An 18,379-nucleotide genomic window follows, 5' to 3' on the forward strand; every position below is an offset into this window, starting at 1 on the left:
CACTTGTACCTCTTTCCTTCTGACATCCTCAAATAAGATAGATGTGTTCAATTTAATTTATTTTGCTAATTTAATATCATCTCCAAGTACAATAAATTTTGAAACAAGTTTAATGGGACAAATGCATCCTATCACAATTTTCCACAATTTTTTTTTAAAAATCAGGAGTCAGACTGCTAGTTGATATTCTCATCATAGCCTGCAAATTACTGTCTGTTAAACAGCATCGGTATTTGCACTTGTTGATTTTCAAGCAAGAAAAACTTTGTTCACAAATATACGTCGATCCAAATGTGGAGAACATTTTGCCTGCAAATTTCTTGATACATGGAAATTTTTCAGCTGACAAAGATTTATAAAACTCAACCAAATTTACAGCACTAAACATTTCTTTCACTGCGTGATCTGCCTGCATGTCAATCAGTTCGAGTTGCAGCTCCTGTGGTGCAGTGTCAATATCAGCAGTGATGGGATCCAATAAAATATTAAATTGAGGCTCAATTTTCTTAAAATCCTGAAATCTTTTAGTAAACTCAGCCTCTAAACTCTGCAGATAATCCCTAATCTTAGCTGAATGGGTACTTTCTGTTTCCCTAGTAAAGAGAAATGACAAAATTTGCCTTCATTTGCTTGCCTTGCAAACAGACCTAGTTTTGTTTTAAATGCTTTGACACGTGTCCACATTTCATGAGCAAACAACCCCTTTCCCTGCAATGTCACATTCAGCTCATATCTCCACTCTTCACGTCCTATTTTTGCAACAAAATCATGAGATTGCAACTGAACTCGGGCTCGTTTACTACCTATTTTTCACGTGGCTCATCTGCAAAGGGGGTTGGTAGTAAACAGTTGCTTTTGTGCCCCTATTATTTAGTCAGATATTGGCTGGCTTTTGAACAGCAATGAATTTAATTATACACGTTCAGACAAACTTATTTATTCAAAACAAACACTTTAACGTTGTGGCCATGCATTTTTAAGTTCACAAATAATAATCTGTGCAATTTGTACACTGTCTCACACCCACACACTTTCACTTTGTTCCTTCGCATACCCTGGCGTCCATGCTTGCACTCGTGGCACTTTGCCGCTCCCAACTCGCCACCACAACGGCCAACGACAAAAGACCCCGATTTTCCCGCTCATATCCACAGTCCTGAGTCAGGTCACATGACACCACAGTAGTCTAAATAATCGCTAAACATGGCCACAATTCGTTTACAATATTTCATAATATTTAAATACTTAAATCTAAATACATTATATAATTTTACAAATTATCACCACACTTATATAATTCGTTGCAATTTAAAGAAAACCAAAACTCTATGCAACGGAACTACAATGCCCATCAAAACACAAAACAAGTATTTTCTGGTCTATTTTGCCCAGCATATTATCTATGCTGCTGTGCTTTAAATTTTAAATTACTTGAAAGAGTTCCATATTATCCCCTGTTACCTTACATACCCCCACTTCATGGAGACATTACCTTAATAATGGCAACATGAAGTAGCACCAAATGGAGTGAACCCATATTACTTTATATATTAAACATTTTAATTAGAACTATAATGGCACCAAAACATGTAGAACAGTGTTATAGTGGTGAGTTAATCAGTGCAAGTACTGTCATCAGAAAACATACATACATACATAATCCAACAATGTATCCAACTCAAATATACAATTAGATAGTCTCCTATTGAGTCTGATTGGGCAGGCAAAATAAATGCCCATGTTAGTCTATATGTAGGTTGCACACTCACTGAACATTAACACTTCCACTTTTTACACAGTTGTTTCTGTAAGTTGTACGAAGTTGTTGTAACCAGATCCTTGTGTTCACAGGTTTATGCATTGGAATACAGTCTTTCCAAACTTGTCAGCCAGCAGTACTGTGCTTCCTCTCGTTAGCCAAGCCATCCTATCAAAATTTAATAAAATCCTCATAAATCTTGCCTAGACATGCAGACCCACATTTCCCAGGAGTCAGGCTATCCAACCCTCCCAGGAACATCCTGTGTTCACTGATCAGTCCTTATTGAGGTTTGTACAAATGACAAACATGCACACAAATCAAACACAAACATGGCATAGTTAAATATATTCTATTTCACCCTTCAAATGTTCCCAGATCAGGAGCTCCGACACTTCTACCCCCCGCACCAAGAGAATTTATTCCCAGATGCAGATCTTATATTTTTTAAGCATCCATACAGCTATATCACTGTACAAAAAAACGCTCAATTTTTTTCCATGAATTCCTATATAAATTTTCACATAATATTTGGCAATATCTTGAAACCCATTCTTTTATGCCATTTCTATGGCTAACTAGATTCAATCATAAATGGCAAACAAACTCACCAAGGTCATAAACTTTTACAAGCATTCACTTAGCCATTTGTGTTCTTTCCCTCACTTCATGGAGACATCTTATAATAAGCAAGTTAATTATTTCCCATATGCCTCTACAATTTGCATATTTAGTGATTGCCCTACATGACTGTCCCAGCAACAATTCTACCCCCACACGCCAGTATCAACACCAGGTGCCACAGATACATTAGCAATTTTAATAAAATCTCAACTATTTTTTTAAACGAACTATTTGCAGATTTCCTCCCTCCTATACTCTCCACACATTTATACAGAAATAGAGACCATATATATCCAGTAGGTTTCAGTTCCCATATGACTTTCAACAAGGCTTCTATCACACCCACACCAGTTGTGCAAATCCATTGGACAACAGATTCCCTTATTGCAAATACAAACAGTAATGAAGTTTGTTGACCACCAACAGTGGCATCTCAACATACATAGTAACACAAATAATACTTCAATTATAAATACACCTATGCATAGCCCCCAATAAATTTATTTTTATAGCTGCATACCATAGTCATACCACAATTTTTTTTTAGCTAGGCAATAGTATACATGAGACTCACGTCCTTATCCTTTATTCTTTTGCCACATTTTTTCAACTCCATTACATTCCTCAGTCCAAATGGCTTTTTGTACACTGGATATACCAACCTACATGCATTAGGGTGTGGACAACCTGTTATCTCAAAGGGTCCATGGTATAATTCAAATAACTTTTTGATTCCGCCATCAATGTCACTGGATATTTTTTTTTCTCACCAGCACCTTATATCCCTCCTTGAACTTTGTTGTCTTATACCTTTCTCCATGCCTCCTCTGTCTCTCATGCCCTTTCTTTAACATTTGCTGTCTGGCCATCTGCATCTTCTCTAGACTTGTCAAGCCTTGAGATGGAGGAAAATCTATGTGTTCTGCTATTAGATTGTCTGGCTTGATATCTTTCATGAGCTCATAGGGTGAGAATCCTGTCTCACAACTCTTCACTGTGTTCATAAGATCCTCAAACACAGTTATTTATTCTGCCCAAGTACTATGCTTTTACTGCAATATGTCCTACCTAGCCTACCCAGCTCCCTCATGTACCTCTCAGCCGGGTTTTGCGCAGGGTGATACACTGAAATCCTTATGTGCTTTATCCCAGATCTTTGCATAAACTTCTCCCACACACTAGATACAAATTGTGCTCCATTATCAGACAGAACATTCTCTGGTTTTATAATATTCACAAAGTAATCTTTCTCTAGCTTGTTAATTATATTCTGGCTAGTGGCCTTTTTCAGTGGATGCAGCCTTACAAACTTTGAGAGTACATCAACAGCTAGAAGAACATACTTTACACCCCTTCGACCTGTTGGCAGCCTCCCAAATAAATCAATAGCCAGCAGTTCACCATTTCTTTTAGGAACAATATTCTGCATCTCTCCTTGTACTGCAATAGTATTATACTTCACCTTTTGACATTTGTCACAAGAAGCCAGCTGTCTCTTTACTCTCCTGGCCATGTTGTTAAAACTAATAGTCCTGCAGTATTTCCAAAGATTTCTGAGCCCCATAATGCCCATGGCTAAGGTGGATGTAATTGATTAATTTTTCCACATGCTCATCTGCAAAACATACCTTCCACTCCTCTTTGTCCAAATTTTTTTGTCTAAATAAAACACCCTTATAAGTTCTATAATATTTAGCTATTTTTTCATGTTCTTTACTTCAAAAGTTTGTTTTGATAAACTTCAAAGTTTAGTCCCCATTCTGAAGTCTCCTCATGTACTTACAGATGGATCTGATTTCCTTCTCTCCACCCACTCCTTTCATATACAATATCTGTAGTTCTTTCTCGTCTCCATTCCCTTCATGTTCTTCTCCAATGAAAGGTAACCTTGATAAGGCATCAGCCACATTGTTGTCTGTGCCCTTAATATATCTTATCTCATAGTTAAACTGCTGCAGAAACATGGCCCATCCCGAGTCTATTATTTAACAGCTTACATTCTTGTAAATAGCTCAGAGCCTTATGGTCTGTGTAAACAATCACTTTCCTACCTTCCACATATATCCTGAACTTCTGAAATCCAAAAACTATGGCTAAAAGTTCCTTCTCTGAGATACCATACATTAATTCATATTTGGACAGCATTCTGCTTGCAAAAGTGATTGCCCTGTGCTTGGTCTTCCCATCTACTACCCTATCCTGAAATAGCACTGCCCCTATCCCATAATCTGAGCTGTCAGCCCCAATACAGAAAGGCAAAGACAAATCTGGATAGAACAAAATTTTGCTATTTTTAAGTTATTCTTGATGGCTTTAAATTCCTTGTCACAGTCAGATGTCCAGCACCAGGTTACACTTTTCTTTAATAGTCTACATAAGTTAGGGGAATTCAGGCTATAATCACTTATGTACTTCCTGTAGAATGAACATAGTCCTATAAATGATTTCAATTGTTTCCTGTTTGTTGGCACCTTGCAGTCAACAAAAGCCTTGATTTTCTCTTTATTGGGCAGAATGCCATCAGGAGTTAACTGATGATCGAGAAATAGTAATGTTGCTTTAAAAAATTCACACTTACTTGACTTAAGGGTCATCCCCCTTTAGATATAGCCTTGAATACATCCTCCAACAGCTGACAGTGTTCTTGCCAATTGCTACTTGTAATCAAAATGTCATCTACATACACTGTCAATTTTCTCATTAGTTCATCACCCAACACATGACTTAAAGCCCTTACAAAAACTGCTACAGATATTGATAAACCAAATGGCACAACTGTAAACATATAAGTCCTGCCCTCAAATAAGAAAGCAGTGTACTTTCTGCTCTCTTCAGCCAATTGCACCTGCCAGAACTCTGAAGTCAAATCAACACTTGACAATTTTAACACTATAAAATTTTTGCAACAGTTCATCCATGTTCTCTGGCTGATCATTTTCTTTGACTATTATTTTATTTAGCTTTCTTGCATCCAATACTATTCTTATAGAACCATCCCTCTTTTTCACCACTACTATTGGATTACAATACTCACTCCTCCCCATTTCCAGTATGCCCCACTTCAACATCGTTTGTATCCTTCCCCTTACAGCCTCTCTATTAGCTATTGCTATAGGATAAGGTTTGGCCCTTATCCCTTCATGTGGCAATACCCTCAAAACATAACTGAAATCTTTTCCAGGTCTTTCAGAGAACACATGCTTATGCTTACACAATAAATCTGTAAGCTGCACCTTTTGTTCCTCATTTAAATGTCCCATTTCATTTACTTTGTCATGTATTTGCTGTTCAGTGCACTTCTCACCACCTACCTCTTATATCCTTTGTACATGAGTAATTGTCTCACCTCCTTTTAACTCCCCTTTAAATTTTATTCTTCGTCTATTTCCACCAGCATCAAATTCTACCACTCTGTCCTTTACAAAAATGCTACAGTCATACTTGTACAAGAAGTCCATACCCAAAATTACATTCAATGCCAAACCCTTCACCACAAAGCAACTAATATCAAAACAATACTCATTAATAGTAAGTATTACTGGAATTTACTATTAAATTCCAGTAATACTTCCCTGCTGATGGGCTTGCTACATGTCCCAGTTTCTGTCTTAATTTCGACTCCTGTAACTGGTAATTCTATTAATCCTAAACCTTTAATTTGCTGCCAAAAAGATTCAGAGATTGCAGATAAACTTGAGCCAGAGTGTAATAATTCTATATCTGTAGCTCCTTCCACATTGATATCAATTATTGGCTGTATCACCTCTATTTCTACTCTGTTCAGCCCTAATTCCTGTAATAAATCTCTTTCTACTTCATTCCTGCTTTCCTCCTGCATAATGCAAATATCTTTAGGTCTTTCTCCAAAACATACATCAGTATCCCCTACAAACAGATCCTTAATAGCAAACTCAACATTCTCTTCTTCACTAAATTCTTCCAATTTTCTGGCAATTTTAAATTTTATTTTACCCTATTCTTCAGGCATCAAAGCTTTATGTAATTTTGCATAGGACACCCAATCACTCAAATCACAATCATCCTCCTCCTTTCCTAACCAACCACAATTAACATCTTTCAGGCTTGCATCATCAGTTAAGAAAACATAGGTTTCAATTTTATCTTCTGGGCAACCTACAGCAACATTCTCCATATCATTACACATTTCCATATCCACACTGAAGTCATTATCACTACCACAGTCAACACCTGCACCCACAAGCACAGTAACCTTATCAGTAGGAAATTTACCAGCATTTTCCACATTATCAAATACACCACTCATATTAGCCTTTACATCACACTGAATAACCCTCTCCTCACCTTTTCCACAATTCTCCATACTATTTCCAATAGACATCTCTACCCATTCATCACACCCATTATTACTGTGAACATTGCCCCTTAATTCCATTTCCACTTCTGTTCCCCTTTTGATGAAACGACCTCTGTCTCTGATCTTTCAATGAATTTTGCTGCACAAAAACCAATATTGTCCTCCTCTGCTTGTAATTTCTCTTCCCTTTTAAACATGTCATCAATGGAAAACTCACACTGTTCATTGCTGATATTAGCCTTGTTCACTTTCTTCCTCTTATATCTTTTATCTGTATTTCTGTAATTGTTAACCCCCCCATAGATTTTCATTTCCTAAGACAGCATCCATATGACATATCCCAATTTCCCTATTTTCCTTGCTGACTTTATTACTCATCCCATCATGTCCTTGTCTGGCCCTGTTCACATAATTACCAGCCCCCCTACGGACCTTAAGTGAGGCACCAATTAGTTTTTTGATTGCCTACCCTGTCCATTTGCATCTGGCATTCTTATTCTCATACCTTCTCTATCACTCTTTAATATATTTTGTGTGTGATCTAAATTTTAAAACCTCTCTCACACCAGCCTGATTTAGCTTCACTGATCAGGATAGTAAAAACATGCGTATGTTAAGGGAATTTTCATTCACAAAGCAGGCTTATCACATTCTCACAGTTCAATACTGTTCTATCCTGATTAAATTGAGCTTAACTTAAATTCCATAAGGTAGTGAAGCCATTTCGAAGTCTCGGTGCGACAAAAATTGTCAGTCGATCTCCTGAAAACATTTGTAATAATTATTAACTTTCGGTGATCACATGGGGAAGACCGGAGATCTGCTGGTAAGACCGTGTTAGCCTATTTATTTGAAGTAACTGGATATCTTGAGCATACAAAACGGCAGGTTCGTCCAGTGTAAATCAGACGTTTCCCACTGATCCCGTGCAACACAGCGAAGTAAGCAGACACTGTCAATAATAATCAGTTAAATAATACGCGAACACACTTACTTTAGTTTAGTTCATGTATTAAATTCCTTCTCATACAGAATCTCATCAAGATGGCGACTAGCTCAACAATACATACATATACATCCTTCTTTCACGACTAATCGGCAAGAAGTCCCCTATTCTTTTCGTAAGAGAAAACAGATAGCGGAGAAGCTATTCCATGGAGTAAATGGACGCTCCAAGGAATAATTGGGCTTGAAACTGCTTTGCATTGATAATCGGTAAGATAAGAAGAGACATTTCGAGATATGCACTGAGTTATACAATTTATAAAATTTCTGAAAATATCATGGAGAGACGGCTGCAAGAGACATTACATCGCCCCTCGCAGTGAGCAAAGTTGATATGTATCCACTTTGCGAGCTAACTATTGGCTTAGCTAACTCGTTAGAATTTGTGGAACATACGTTCCTATAAATTTTAAGAAGTTAGTAAGAATTTTTGATTACAAGAATTGAAAGAGATTTGGTATCTTCGTTACCTAGATACCTAGCTGTTGCTTTCACGTGTACTGGGGCATACCCGCATCCCATGTACACAACCAGGGAAGATGGACTTATATAGTTGTTAATCAGGTCTACCTATTCAGGAACTGGCCTTCACAGGGAAACCCCGGAAAACCTGGAGGCTTAGACCCCAACTAGGTATCACAGATGATAGGAAAGACAGAATAATTTAGAAATTTGGGAGTTATCTAGAATTCATAGGAAAGATAAAATCTGCCTCATAGCAAAAAAAAAAAAAAGAAATCTTTACACATGCAAATTTTTTACAATCTTCTGAAAAATTTTCTTCATTGATGTCCTGCTGAACTGCGGTGAAACTCATCGAACAGGAACATGGGACACGGCACGGAGGACAGGCGTCGCATTGGCGTACCGGACAGGAGACGTAACGGATTTGAGAGACCAGAAGGAACCTCAGGAACAGGTACTCAGGATTGTGGCATGAAACAATCGAAATTCGTCTAAGGAATGGTCAACTATTAAAGATTCCTGGAATAGACCACTGCAAGAGACATTACAACTCCTCATCTGATCAAAAATTGTCTCTTCTCCCCCCAAAATTCTGTTATACCTTTGTGGCCTGCTTCTCCAATCTCTATCCTGATTATTCTGATCACTTCTATTTTCTCTCCACCTGTTATGGTTATTACTATATTCATAATTAATACTGTTTCCCCTTTCCATTCTCCCTATGTTCCATGTATTTAGGTCTGTAACACAATGCCCTGTCCATATTATCCACAAAATTAAGAAATTCTTCCACTGAATCTGTTGCACTGTGAATCAAATCCCATTGCAAATGCTCTGGTAATCTTCTCTTTAGTGTAGATATTTCTGTTAATATGCCCAGTGGCCTATCCAGATGATTTAATTTATTCAGTTCTCTAACACAGAACTCTCTCATACTTTTCTTTCCACTCTTTTAACTGGATCCCTTCAAAAAATCTTTTTGCAATCTTAATTGTTTTGCTTGGCCCCAGTATTTGTTTGAGAACAGGTTTTCGAAGGTTTTAAAATCACAAAATTTATCATCATTTTGGTTTGCCCATGTTTGAGCTCCCCCTTCCAACTGCCTCTTAACATATTTAATTTTTGCCTGCTCACTCATCCCTGTCACAAAGTTATCCTTACACGCAGCTAGGAAGTCAACTGCATGGTATTTATTCTCCCCATTAAAAGGTTTTGACTGAAATCCACGCCCCAGAGGATATCCCAACAATAAATTTCCATTCCCTGCTGCCACAGTATTAACTGTTTCCCCTCAAGACATTTATTTCCCCTTCTAATTCCTTCTTATTGTCAGTAATTCCCTTATGGTAATCCAGCACTCCTATCTTAATGGATTCAATGTCTGTCTCTGTTTGTCATTGAAATAATGTGCATTTCTGTTCCTGTACCTGAATCTGCCCCACAAGATTACTTTGCACAATGTCCACCTTGGCTACTAGGCCTCTTTCAACCTCATCAACCCTCTCAATAATTCCCTCAACAATTTTAACTGTGTTTTCGACTTTATCTGTAATTTGAGTGAATTTGAGATCTAGCTGATCAAATTTTTCACTCACTGTCTTGATTTTATCACTAAGCCTTAATTCCATATCCCCTATTTTCGAATCCATTTCTCCAACTATTGCAGTTTTTATATTCCCTATTTTAGAGTCTATTTCTCCTAATTTACTAGTAAGTTTTACAAAAAATGTACTGAGGTCACTTCCTGGTATCCATCCTATTTCTTTTGGCATGCTAGGGCTACTACAGGTTCTCCTAACATCCACTGATTCGCCTTCACTTTGAGATTCATGCGTCTCATCGGCCATGGCTAATGAAAGAACACAATCTTGCAATGTAGCTGCTGGCTGTACTTATCTTTTATATCCTCGTGTGACGCGACCTCTGCAGTGAGCTCCGCAGCACAGCTATGCAATGAATCGTAATCGGCGGCGTGGACACACAGCAAACTCAATCAGGAGTGCGAACACGTTGCGTAGGCCCCTGGCAGCATGTAGTCGTGTTGGTCGGTGGCACGGACGACGGCGTTGATCGTCGGCAGCACGTGGATACAGCTTCGACTGCTTCACCCATAGCAACACATGGACATGGCACGGACGACGGTTTTTTCTTGCGGCAACACGTGGACACGGCAAGCACGGCGGTTTTACCCGTGGCAACACGTGGTCGACTCATCAGACTGTGTAACTGACTGCTTCACAATCATGGTGGTCTTATATCGGCGTAACCACGGGGCAGCGCGTATCTAGTCCAGCACAAACACTCCGGTACTGCTAATGCACCGATTTAGCTCAGAGCCCCCACACTGACTATTCAAAAGCCTAACATCAGACCGACATTCGATTCCAAAATACTTTGGAATATGGAAGAAAGTCCTATCCCGGACGAGCCCCCAATTGCAACTGAACTCGATCTCGTTTACTACCTATTTTTCACGTGGCTCATCTGCAAAGGGGGTTGGTAGTAAACTGTTGCATTTGCACCCCTATTATTTAGTCAGATATTGGCTGGCTTTTGAACAGCAATGAATTTAACTATACACGTTCAGACAAACTTATTTATTCAAAACAAACACTTTAACATTGTGGCCACGCATTTTTAAGTTCACAAATAATAATCTGTGCAATTTGTACACTGTCTCACACCCACACACTTTCACTTTGTTCCTTCGCATACCCTGGCGTCCATGCTTGCACTCGTGGCACTTTGCCGCTCCCAGCTCGCCACCACAACGGCCAACGACAAAAGACCCCGATTTTCCTGCTCATATCCACAGTCCTGAGTCAGGTCACATGACACCACAGTAGTCTAAATAATCGCTAAACATGGCCACAATTCGTTTACAATATTTCATAATATTTAAATACTTAAATCTAAATACATTATATAATTTTACAAATTATCACCACACTTATATAATTCGTTGCAATTAAAAGAAAACCAAAACGCTATGCAATGGAACTACAATGCCCATCAAAACACAAAACAAGTATTTTCCGGTCTATTTTGCCCAGCATATTATCTATGCTGCTGTGCTTTAAATTTTAAATTACTTGAAAGAGTTCCATATTATCCCGTTACCTTACAAGATATCTCCTTAGTGTCCAGAAATAAAATAATTTCATCCTGTAATGCCCAGACTCTTTTTAATACTTTGCCCAAGCTGAACCACCTCACACTGTTATGGTAAATTACATCTTCATGTTCTGTCCCCACCTCCTCAAGAAGAGATTTGAACTGTCTGTGATGGAGTGCCCTTGCTCTGATTGTGTTCACAACACCAACAACAGGATCTACCACATGCCTTAAGTCTAGTGCAGTCTTTCAGAGGCTTTCCTGATGAAAAATACAATGAAAATCCAAAATATCACTGTCTGTGTCTTCGGCTTGTTTTTTAAAAGTTTCATATCTATATTTTTCCCACAGAAAGCTCTGGCCCCATCTGTTGTAATGCTTACCATTTTGTTCCAGGATAAGCCACTTGTTTCCACACAATTAGCAACACATTCTAACAAGACCTGACCAGTGGTTCTATCTTTCATGGATACTATACCAAGTAATTCCTCGGTGATGACGAAATCTTCATGAATTCCACAGATAAAGATGAGTACTTGTGCTGTGTCTTCAATATCTGTGCTTTCGTCCACTGCCAGTGAAAACCAAACAAAATCTTCACTTACAGTCTTTAGCTGGTCTGCATGTTTGTCACTAATTAAATCAATGCGCTGCACTATAGTCCTCCTTGACAACGAAATACTCTCAAATTTGGTTTTAACCTCAGGACACAATACACTTGCACACTCTACCATGCACTGTTTAATAAACTCTCCATCCGAAAAAGGTTTGTTTCATTTAGCAAGGTTATAGTCGACCATGAAACTTGCTTCTGTAGCACTATTTTGAAGTGGTGTTTGTTTCATAAATAACACTTGTTGCTTCTTCAAGCATTTCACGAACTCCACTGCTTTTATTTTTCATTCTTCATCTGAAAGTTTGCAGCTAAAGTCACTGTGTTTTGTTTTGTGATGTCGTTTCAGACTGTACTCCTTGAATACGGCAACTGTATCATGGCATAGTAAGCATGCGGCTTTATTGCCTGCATCAATAAAGAAATATATGGTCGACCAGTCTTCATTAAACAGACGGCACTTATCACCAACTTTATGCTTCTTCTTAGGAGTCATGATTGCACTGAAGTAGTTTATATATATATATATATATATATATATATATAGAGGGAAACATTCCACGTGGGAAAAATATATCTAAAAACAAAGCTGATATGACTTACCAAACGAAAGCGCTGGTACGTCGATAGACACACAATCAAACACAAACATATACACAAAATTCAAGCTTTCACAACCAACGGTTGCTTCGTCAGGAAAGAGGGAAGGAGAGGGAAAGAAGAACGTCGTACTATTCACTCGGCGTGCGAGAAATACAGCGCTCCCATCAGCCACCGCGTGGACCATAAATTTGCGCCAATAGCAAATGCTTTTTTCTGTGCCTGTGGTGGCTGATGGTAGTGCTCCCATAATCCACCATGCAGCTAGGTTGGTTGCGTGTCTGTAGAGACATCTGTCAGCAGTAAGCACTACCAAGAAGCGTACGCAGACGCTCGCGGATTTTTTTAGTCGCGTGGGGAAGGGAAATTTTGTTTTTCCTATGATTTTTGTAAATTTCTTGGCGGGCCACACAAAACCCCTCTGCGGGCCACATGTGGCCCACTATTTGCCCACCCCTATCTTAGGGAATGTGGGATATTCTAGCTTACTGCTCATAACTTCAGGAGGCCTAGAAGGACAATGACAACTCAAACGGAGAAGGAAGCTGCTCATTTCATTGAAAATCTAATGGTCACTGTCAGACAAATAGCTGCAACAAAAAATGTTGACCTCACGACAGTATTACATGAGAAACTGCATTATCCTTAACGTGCAATGTGTGTCAAGGCACTATCGGCAAATGATTTTCTGCACAAGTACACTACTGCAAATTCAACAATGTGTCAGCCCTCACTTTGGTGCAAAGTAAATGACTGATGTGTTGAGTTGCAAAAATTGAACTCTAGCATTGAAATAAAGCATTTTCAGGCCCATGTCAATACAGTGTATTTTCTTCCTATAAGAGTGAGAAATATTTCCTCAAAGTCTGGCCACATCTTTTTGTTATGTCCTGTGTATTATGTGGTTGCCATCAATTCTTTCATTTTTTGTGTATCGCCCAGGACTTTCCATTATCACATTTAAATTGCATGAAAGTGTTACCTTTCATGAGCATTCTTTTTTTAGTAACAAATGTTAAGTACATTCATTTATAAAGTACTAGTAATTTCTAGTACATACCATTGTTTATTAAGGTGAATCTTGTCAGGCCCAATAAAAACATGCATATAACATATTTATAAAATATGGTTTTTCTGTTTTAAGATTCAGCAATCCAATGAAATTATTAAATTGTGCAACCTATTGGTTTAAGAATTATGGAAATCATACCTTGTAGAACATGCGGTCTGCAAACCTTGTTATTTCAGCAAATGCATTCATCCAGGCATGAAGAATGCAATAGAATACACAAAGCAATACAGTAAGTGAAGGAACCATGCTACCAAAAATGGCTACAACCATTGCCTTAGGAGACAGCTGTTGCTTTCCAAAATTTCTGAACATGGGTACCAAGCTGCGTTCAAACAAAAAGCTAATGAAGAAGATTACTCCAAAAACCTCTGTCAGATGCCATAATGCCACCTTCCAACGGATCTCCTTAGTTCTGCAAGTCAATACAAAACAGAATGAAACAGGATCTAACATTAATATAAAGTGCATGCTCTTATATAAATATGTACTTTACTTCAGTTGTTGCATGAAAGAATGGTACAGGCTCCAGCAAAATGACCTCTATTTCAAAAAGTAGATACAAACAAAGATACCGAGACAATATTTTTGTTTCTAAACAACAAATACTATGACATTTTACATCAGCTGGCTTTAAAAATTATGTATAGTAAATAGTGTTCTCCATTACTGACAAATTAATGAGTTCTTTTTTTGAAGTTGTCCATAGTTTTTTATGCCAATTGTGGTGGAATGGCAGCCACTTCCTGGGTGATTATCTCCTTAAGTTCTTGCAGGGTTAAAGAAAAAAAAATTACAAGGTAGTAAGTGACTTCAGGTGAGATGTCTAGGAAACAACTCAACATTTATTGAAAATGCCAATAAGTGGGAGGTGTGGCACCATTTTGTTGGAACCAGACTTCTCCCTTTTCGTTGTCACAACAAACTGATTTAACTTAGGTTGAAGAAAGGTCTATATCATGTGATAGTAGTGATTTGAATCAAACATTCCCTACGCCATATTCTAAACAAAAAAAGTGTACCCTGTAATCTGCCACTTCTTCCTACTTACATCTGTTGCCCACATCAAACAATGTCCAGTCCAAATAATTCGTAAGCGAAGTCTTTTGTGAAGATTTGAGAGGAGCAAAGATTACAATGAACTTATTACTTTACTTAGCTTGTCATGTTGAGTTGACTCCATTTCTTCTTGTCTATGGTCATGGTTCTTGAATATTTTAATGTCACATTAGGTTCTTATGGTTGGTTTGAACTAAAAAACTTGTTACAGCAGCATTTATTTATGTAAATGTATTTTCTCACATTTTAGTATATCATACAGTATTTTGATTTTACACATTAACAAAGCCAAAATTACATTGTTCACAAAAAATACAAAAATATGTCCAATCACATCAGAGACATGCTTACGACTCTCACACTCTGCGGAAATAATATTTCAAAGGGTTTACAATTTTTCTTAATAAATGAATTTCTAGTACATTACATTATTAATTTCGATTATTATTACAAAAATTAATTCAGAGACAAACTTAGTAAGCAGCACAGGATGGCGTGATTAATAACGGAAATTTTAAGTGTGCCAATAATTCGTAATTTCAAAAGTTTCTAAATAATAATAATATAATAATAATAATTTTCTCTCTACATTCAGAACTAGTACTTATACATTATAACATTGGAACTAAAATATGTTATAAAGTAATTCCTTTTCATGAATTTTAGTTTGAAATACAATCTACTGCGTATAAAACCATATGACAGGTTCAGAAAAGCAACTGAGATAATATTGATCTGCCCAGAATTCAAAAAATAATACTGATATCGACAACTACTGTTGAGGAAAAGTAATGCTTGAGGTGGATGTCCTGTTACAACAACCCCGTCACATAATATGGAATCAATGTGTTTACAATATTTTGTGTTTACAAGTTTTGCCAAACAGCGTACAAAATGAAGCCAAAAGATAAAATACAGATTGTCGAAGTTAAATTCCAAAATTACAAGAAAATTTTAGGGCGTATGAGCATAACTTCCTTATGAACATAAGTATAAGTTACGTTGAGGTTCCATGGATATTGAGAACACGATAAAAATGTACACATTTGGTGATTTATTATAACATTTCACATTGGTACACTTTACTACATGTTAACGCACACACAATGAATATGGACAAAACGGAACTGAACAGAACAGCATATAGGAATAAAGATGTAGAAACAGTCAAAGATAACACACACATAGCTCACCACGTATTGATATAATTTAAATGGTGTAACGGAACATATTAAAGGCTTTACTGTACCGAAGTATGTGATACCCTCCAAATTCTACCAGTTTAATGAGTATTAATGATTATAGAAAAGTTATTGTCTATGTTAACAATGATTGCATAACATCTCTGCATAAACAGTCAACCCATTAAATTATACTGAATAACTGACCCACACAAAAGTTTATATCACTTGATCACTGATACAGCAAATGTCATCATGTAAAAACACTGAGTTCATCTTAAATAATTAATATGAAGTACGAAAAATAGTGGACAACTTAGCTATTTTGGATCTCCTTAAATAAAAATCACCCAGTGAAACCTATTTGTTCACTAGGAGCGTTTTCACTCAGTATTCACGTAAACAATCCTATTTTAGACGAAAACCAATGTAATTCTTAATAATTCATGTTATTTACTTATTTATGCAAATTAGAGAAGTCAATTGACAAACTTCTAAAAAACGGCCTTTTTGTAACAAAGAATTATTCTGTCAAGTCAACAAATCTGTCTGTCATTTTAATAACATGTTAAATTATGTCACTCGATGCAAATTAATAACTTTTCTGCACAAATTATGATAACAGATGTACATGTGACTTGTAAACTATATCTCTTTTTAGTAGTTCTTTGACAATGTTATAAATACAAGCAGCAAGAACGGTCGAGAGGCAGTCGGAATGTCACTTTGGTAAAGTGTGTTTGTGTGTTATTGTTTGAGGTGGATAAACAATGCAAAGAACATGTAACAGAAGTACTACTTTGTGTTGTGTCATGGTCTTTGGTGGACAGTGGAATTAAGATGGCCACCAGAGTAATAAATATTTGAAGCTTACATATTTGTTGGTTTCGCTCGTTCTTTATCATCAAAAGCACATAAAAAACACGGGACCTCATGTTTTTAACCCTAGACAACCAGATTTAGAGCCAGCGTCAGCATCGAGACACAGCAGCGATCCAGCAAGTAGCAGCGATTACCAAAACACAATGCAGTTTAATGGCGCCAACCTAACATCAAGTGCTAACAAGCTCCGTAAATGGGAGTGAAATAGTGCGATTATAGCAACTAGCAATATCTACGACCAGGCGACCATTACAAAAGTGGGGGCTCGTCCGGGATCTTTAAGTGCATTGATGATAATAGTGCAGCGATAAATTTCGTAAGTGCTTATCATTCCAAAAAAGTTTATTTGTGCAGTGTGGCAACAGTGAAAATATGTCAAAATTAAATAAATTGTGTTTGTGCGACTACCAAAAACCATCATCACACCGCTCGGAAGATTAACGTCTGGATTATGTCAATGGAATTCATCAATCAAGACTTCAGCTTCGAATAAAACCGAATAGAAGTGAAGAAAGCCAACAGGAACACCGATCACGACATCATAGTATAGCTACATAAAGCAAGGTATTTTGTTGTTGTTCTCATTTAAAATACTTAATAGTTAACATGTCTCTACCTGAGAGTGATGAGATCGTAGGAAATGTAAAAATTGAACCAGGGGATGGTGAACAATTAAACTTAACAGAGTGGCTAGCAGGGTTTGCAACTCAAATAAGCTCGCAACTTAAACAATCCAGTGAACAAGTAAGTTTGGATTTTAAACAATCAAGCGAACAAGTACATTTGGATTTTAAACAATCAAGTGAACAAGTAAGTTTGAAACTTAAAGAAAACACAGATAGACTGGATAAGTTAAATTTGGATTTTGATCTATTAAGTACTCATCTCAATGAGAAGTGTGAGGAAATTAAAACTACCCTCAGTAAAGACACTAGAGAACAGTTGATACACTTCAGAAAAGAATTTCAAGTTGAAGTTGAAAGTTTAAATGAAAACATACAAGCTAACACAGACAGCATTGCTGTCATCTACAACAGAGTAGATACGGAAGTTGAAAGATTAGATCAGAAAATAGACAAAAACATCAGAAAACCTTAAACAAGAATACAACCTGTATACCACTAATGTAGATACAAAAGTAGAAAATATACACACTAAATATACACAATTGGAGGACGCATTTATGTCCAAACAAACGATTTACAATCAAAATACAATGTATGGGCACATCCAAGTGAAATGCTTTCCTGGTGAAAATCTGCACCCTATTGACTTTATTCACCAATGTAAGGATATGTTTGTTGTAGGAATGTCAGATAACATAAAAATTAAGTTAGTAAAACGGTTTCTAGAAGGGGAGGCCCTATCCTGGGCAAATGAGAATAATGATTCTTGGAATACTTTTGAAGAGTTTGAAGCTAAGTTTATTTGCAAATTTTGGTCACAATCCATACAAGCCAGATTAAAGTAAGAATTTCTAAATGGACCAGTGTATAGAGGGAAAGTAGGGGGAATGCAAAAATTTTGCAGAGATCAATTGAAAAAGCTTGCTCACTTGAATAACTCTTTTGATATTATGACACAAATTGATGTTTTAAAAAGAAGGTTACCAGAGAGACTGCAGTGGGAATTGGTCCATGGACCAGACGATTCAATGGAAGAGTTCCTGAAA

General features: G+C 37.2%; 1 protein-coding gene across 1 annotated transcript in view; it reads right to left on the bottom strand.

The window, feature by feature from the left end:
- LOC126163020 (sterol O-acyltransferase 2-like) overlaps positions 1-18,379 on the bottom strand; it is a 255,222-nt gene that overhangs the window by 42,650 nt on the left and 194,193 nt on the right. The window contains exon 8 of the mRNA XM_049919890.1: positions 13,727-14,000. Within this exon, the coding sequence (XP_049775847.1) occupies positions 13,727-14,000 (274 nt within the window). The remainder of the gene's footprint in view (positions 1-13,726; positions 14,001-18,379) is intronic.

The sequence above is a fragment of the Schistocerca cancellata genome, chromosome 2 (genome assembly GCF_023864275.1).
Source record: "Schistocerca cancellata isolate TAMUIC-IGC-003103 chromosome 2, iqSchCanc2.1, whole genome shotgun sequence".
NCBI classification, from domain to species: Eukaryota; Metazoa; Arthropoda; class Insecta; order Orthoptera; family Acrididae; genus Schistocerca; species Schistocerca cancellata.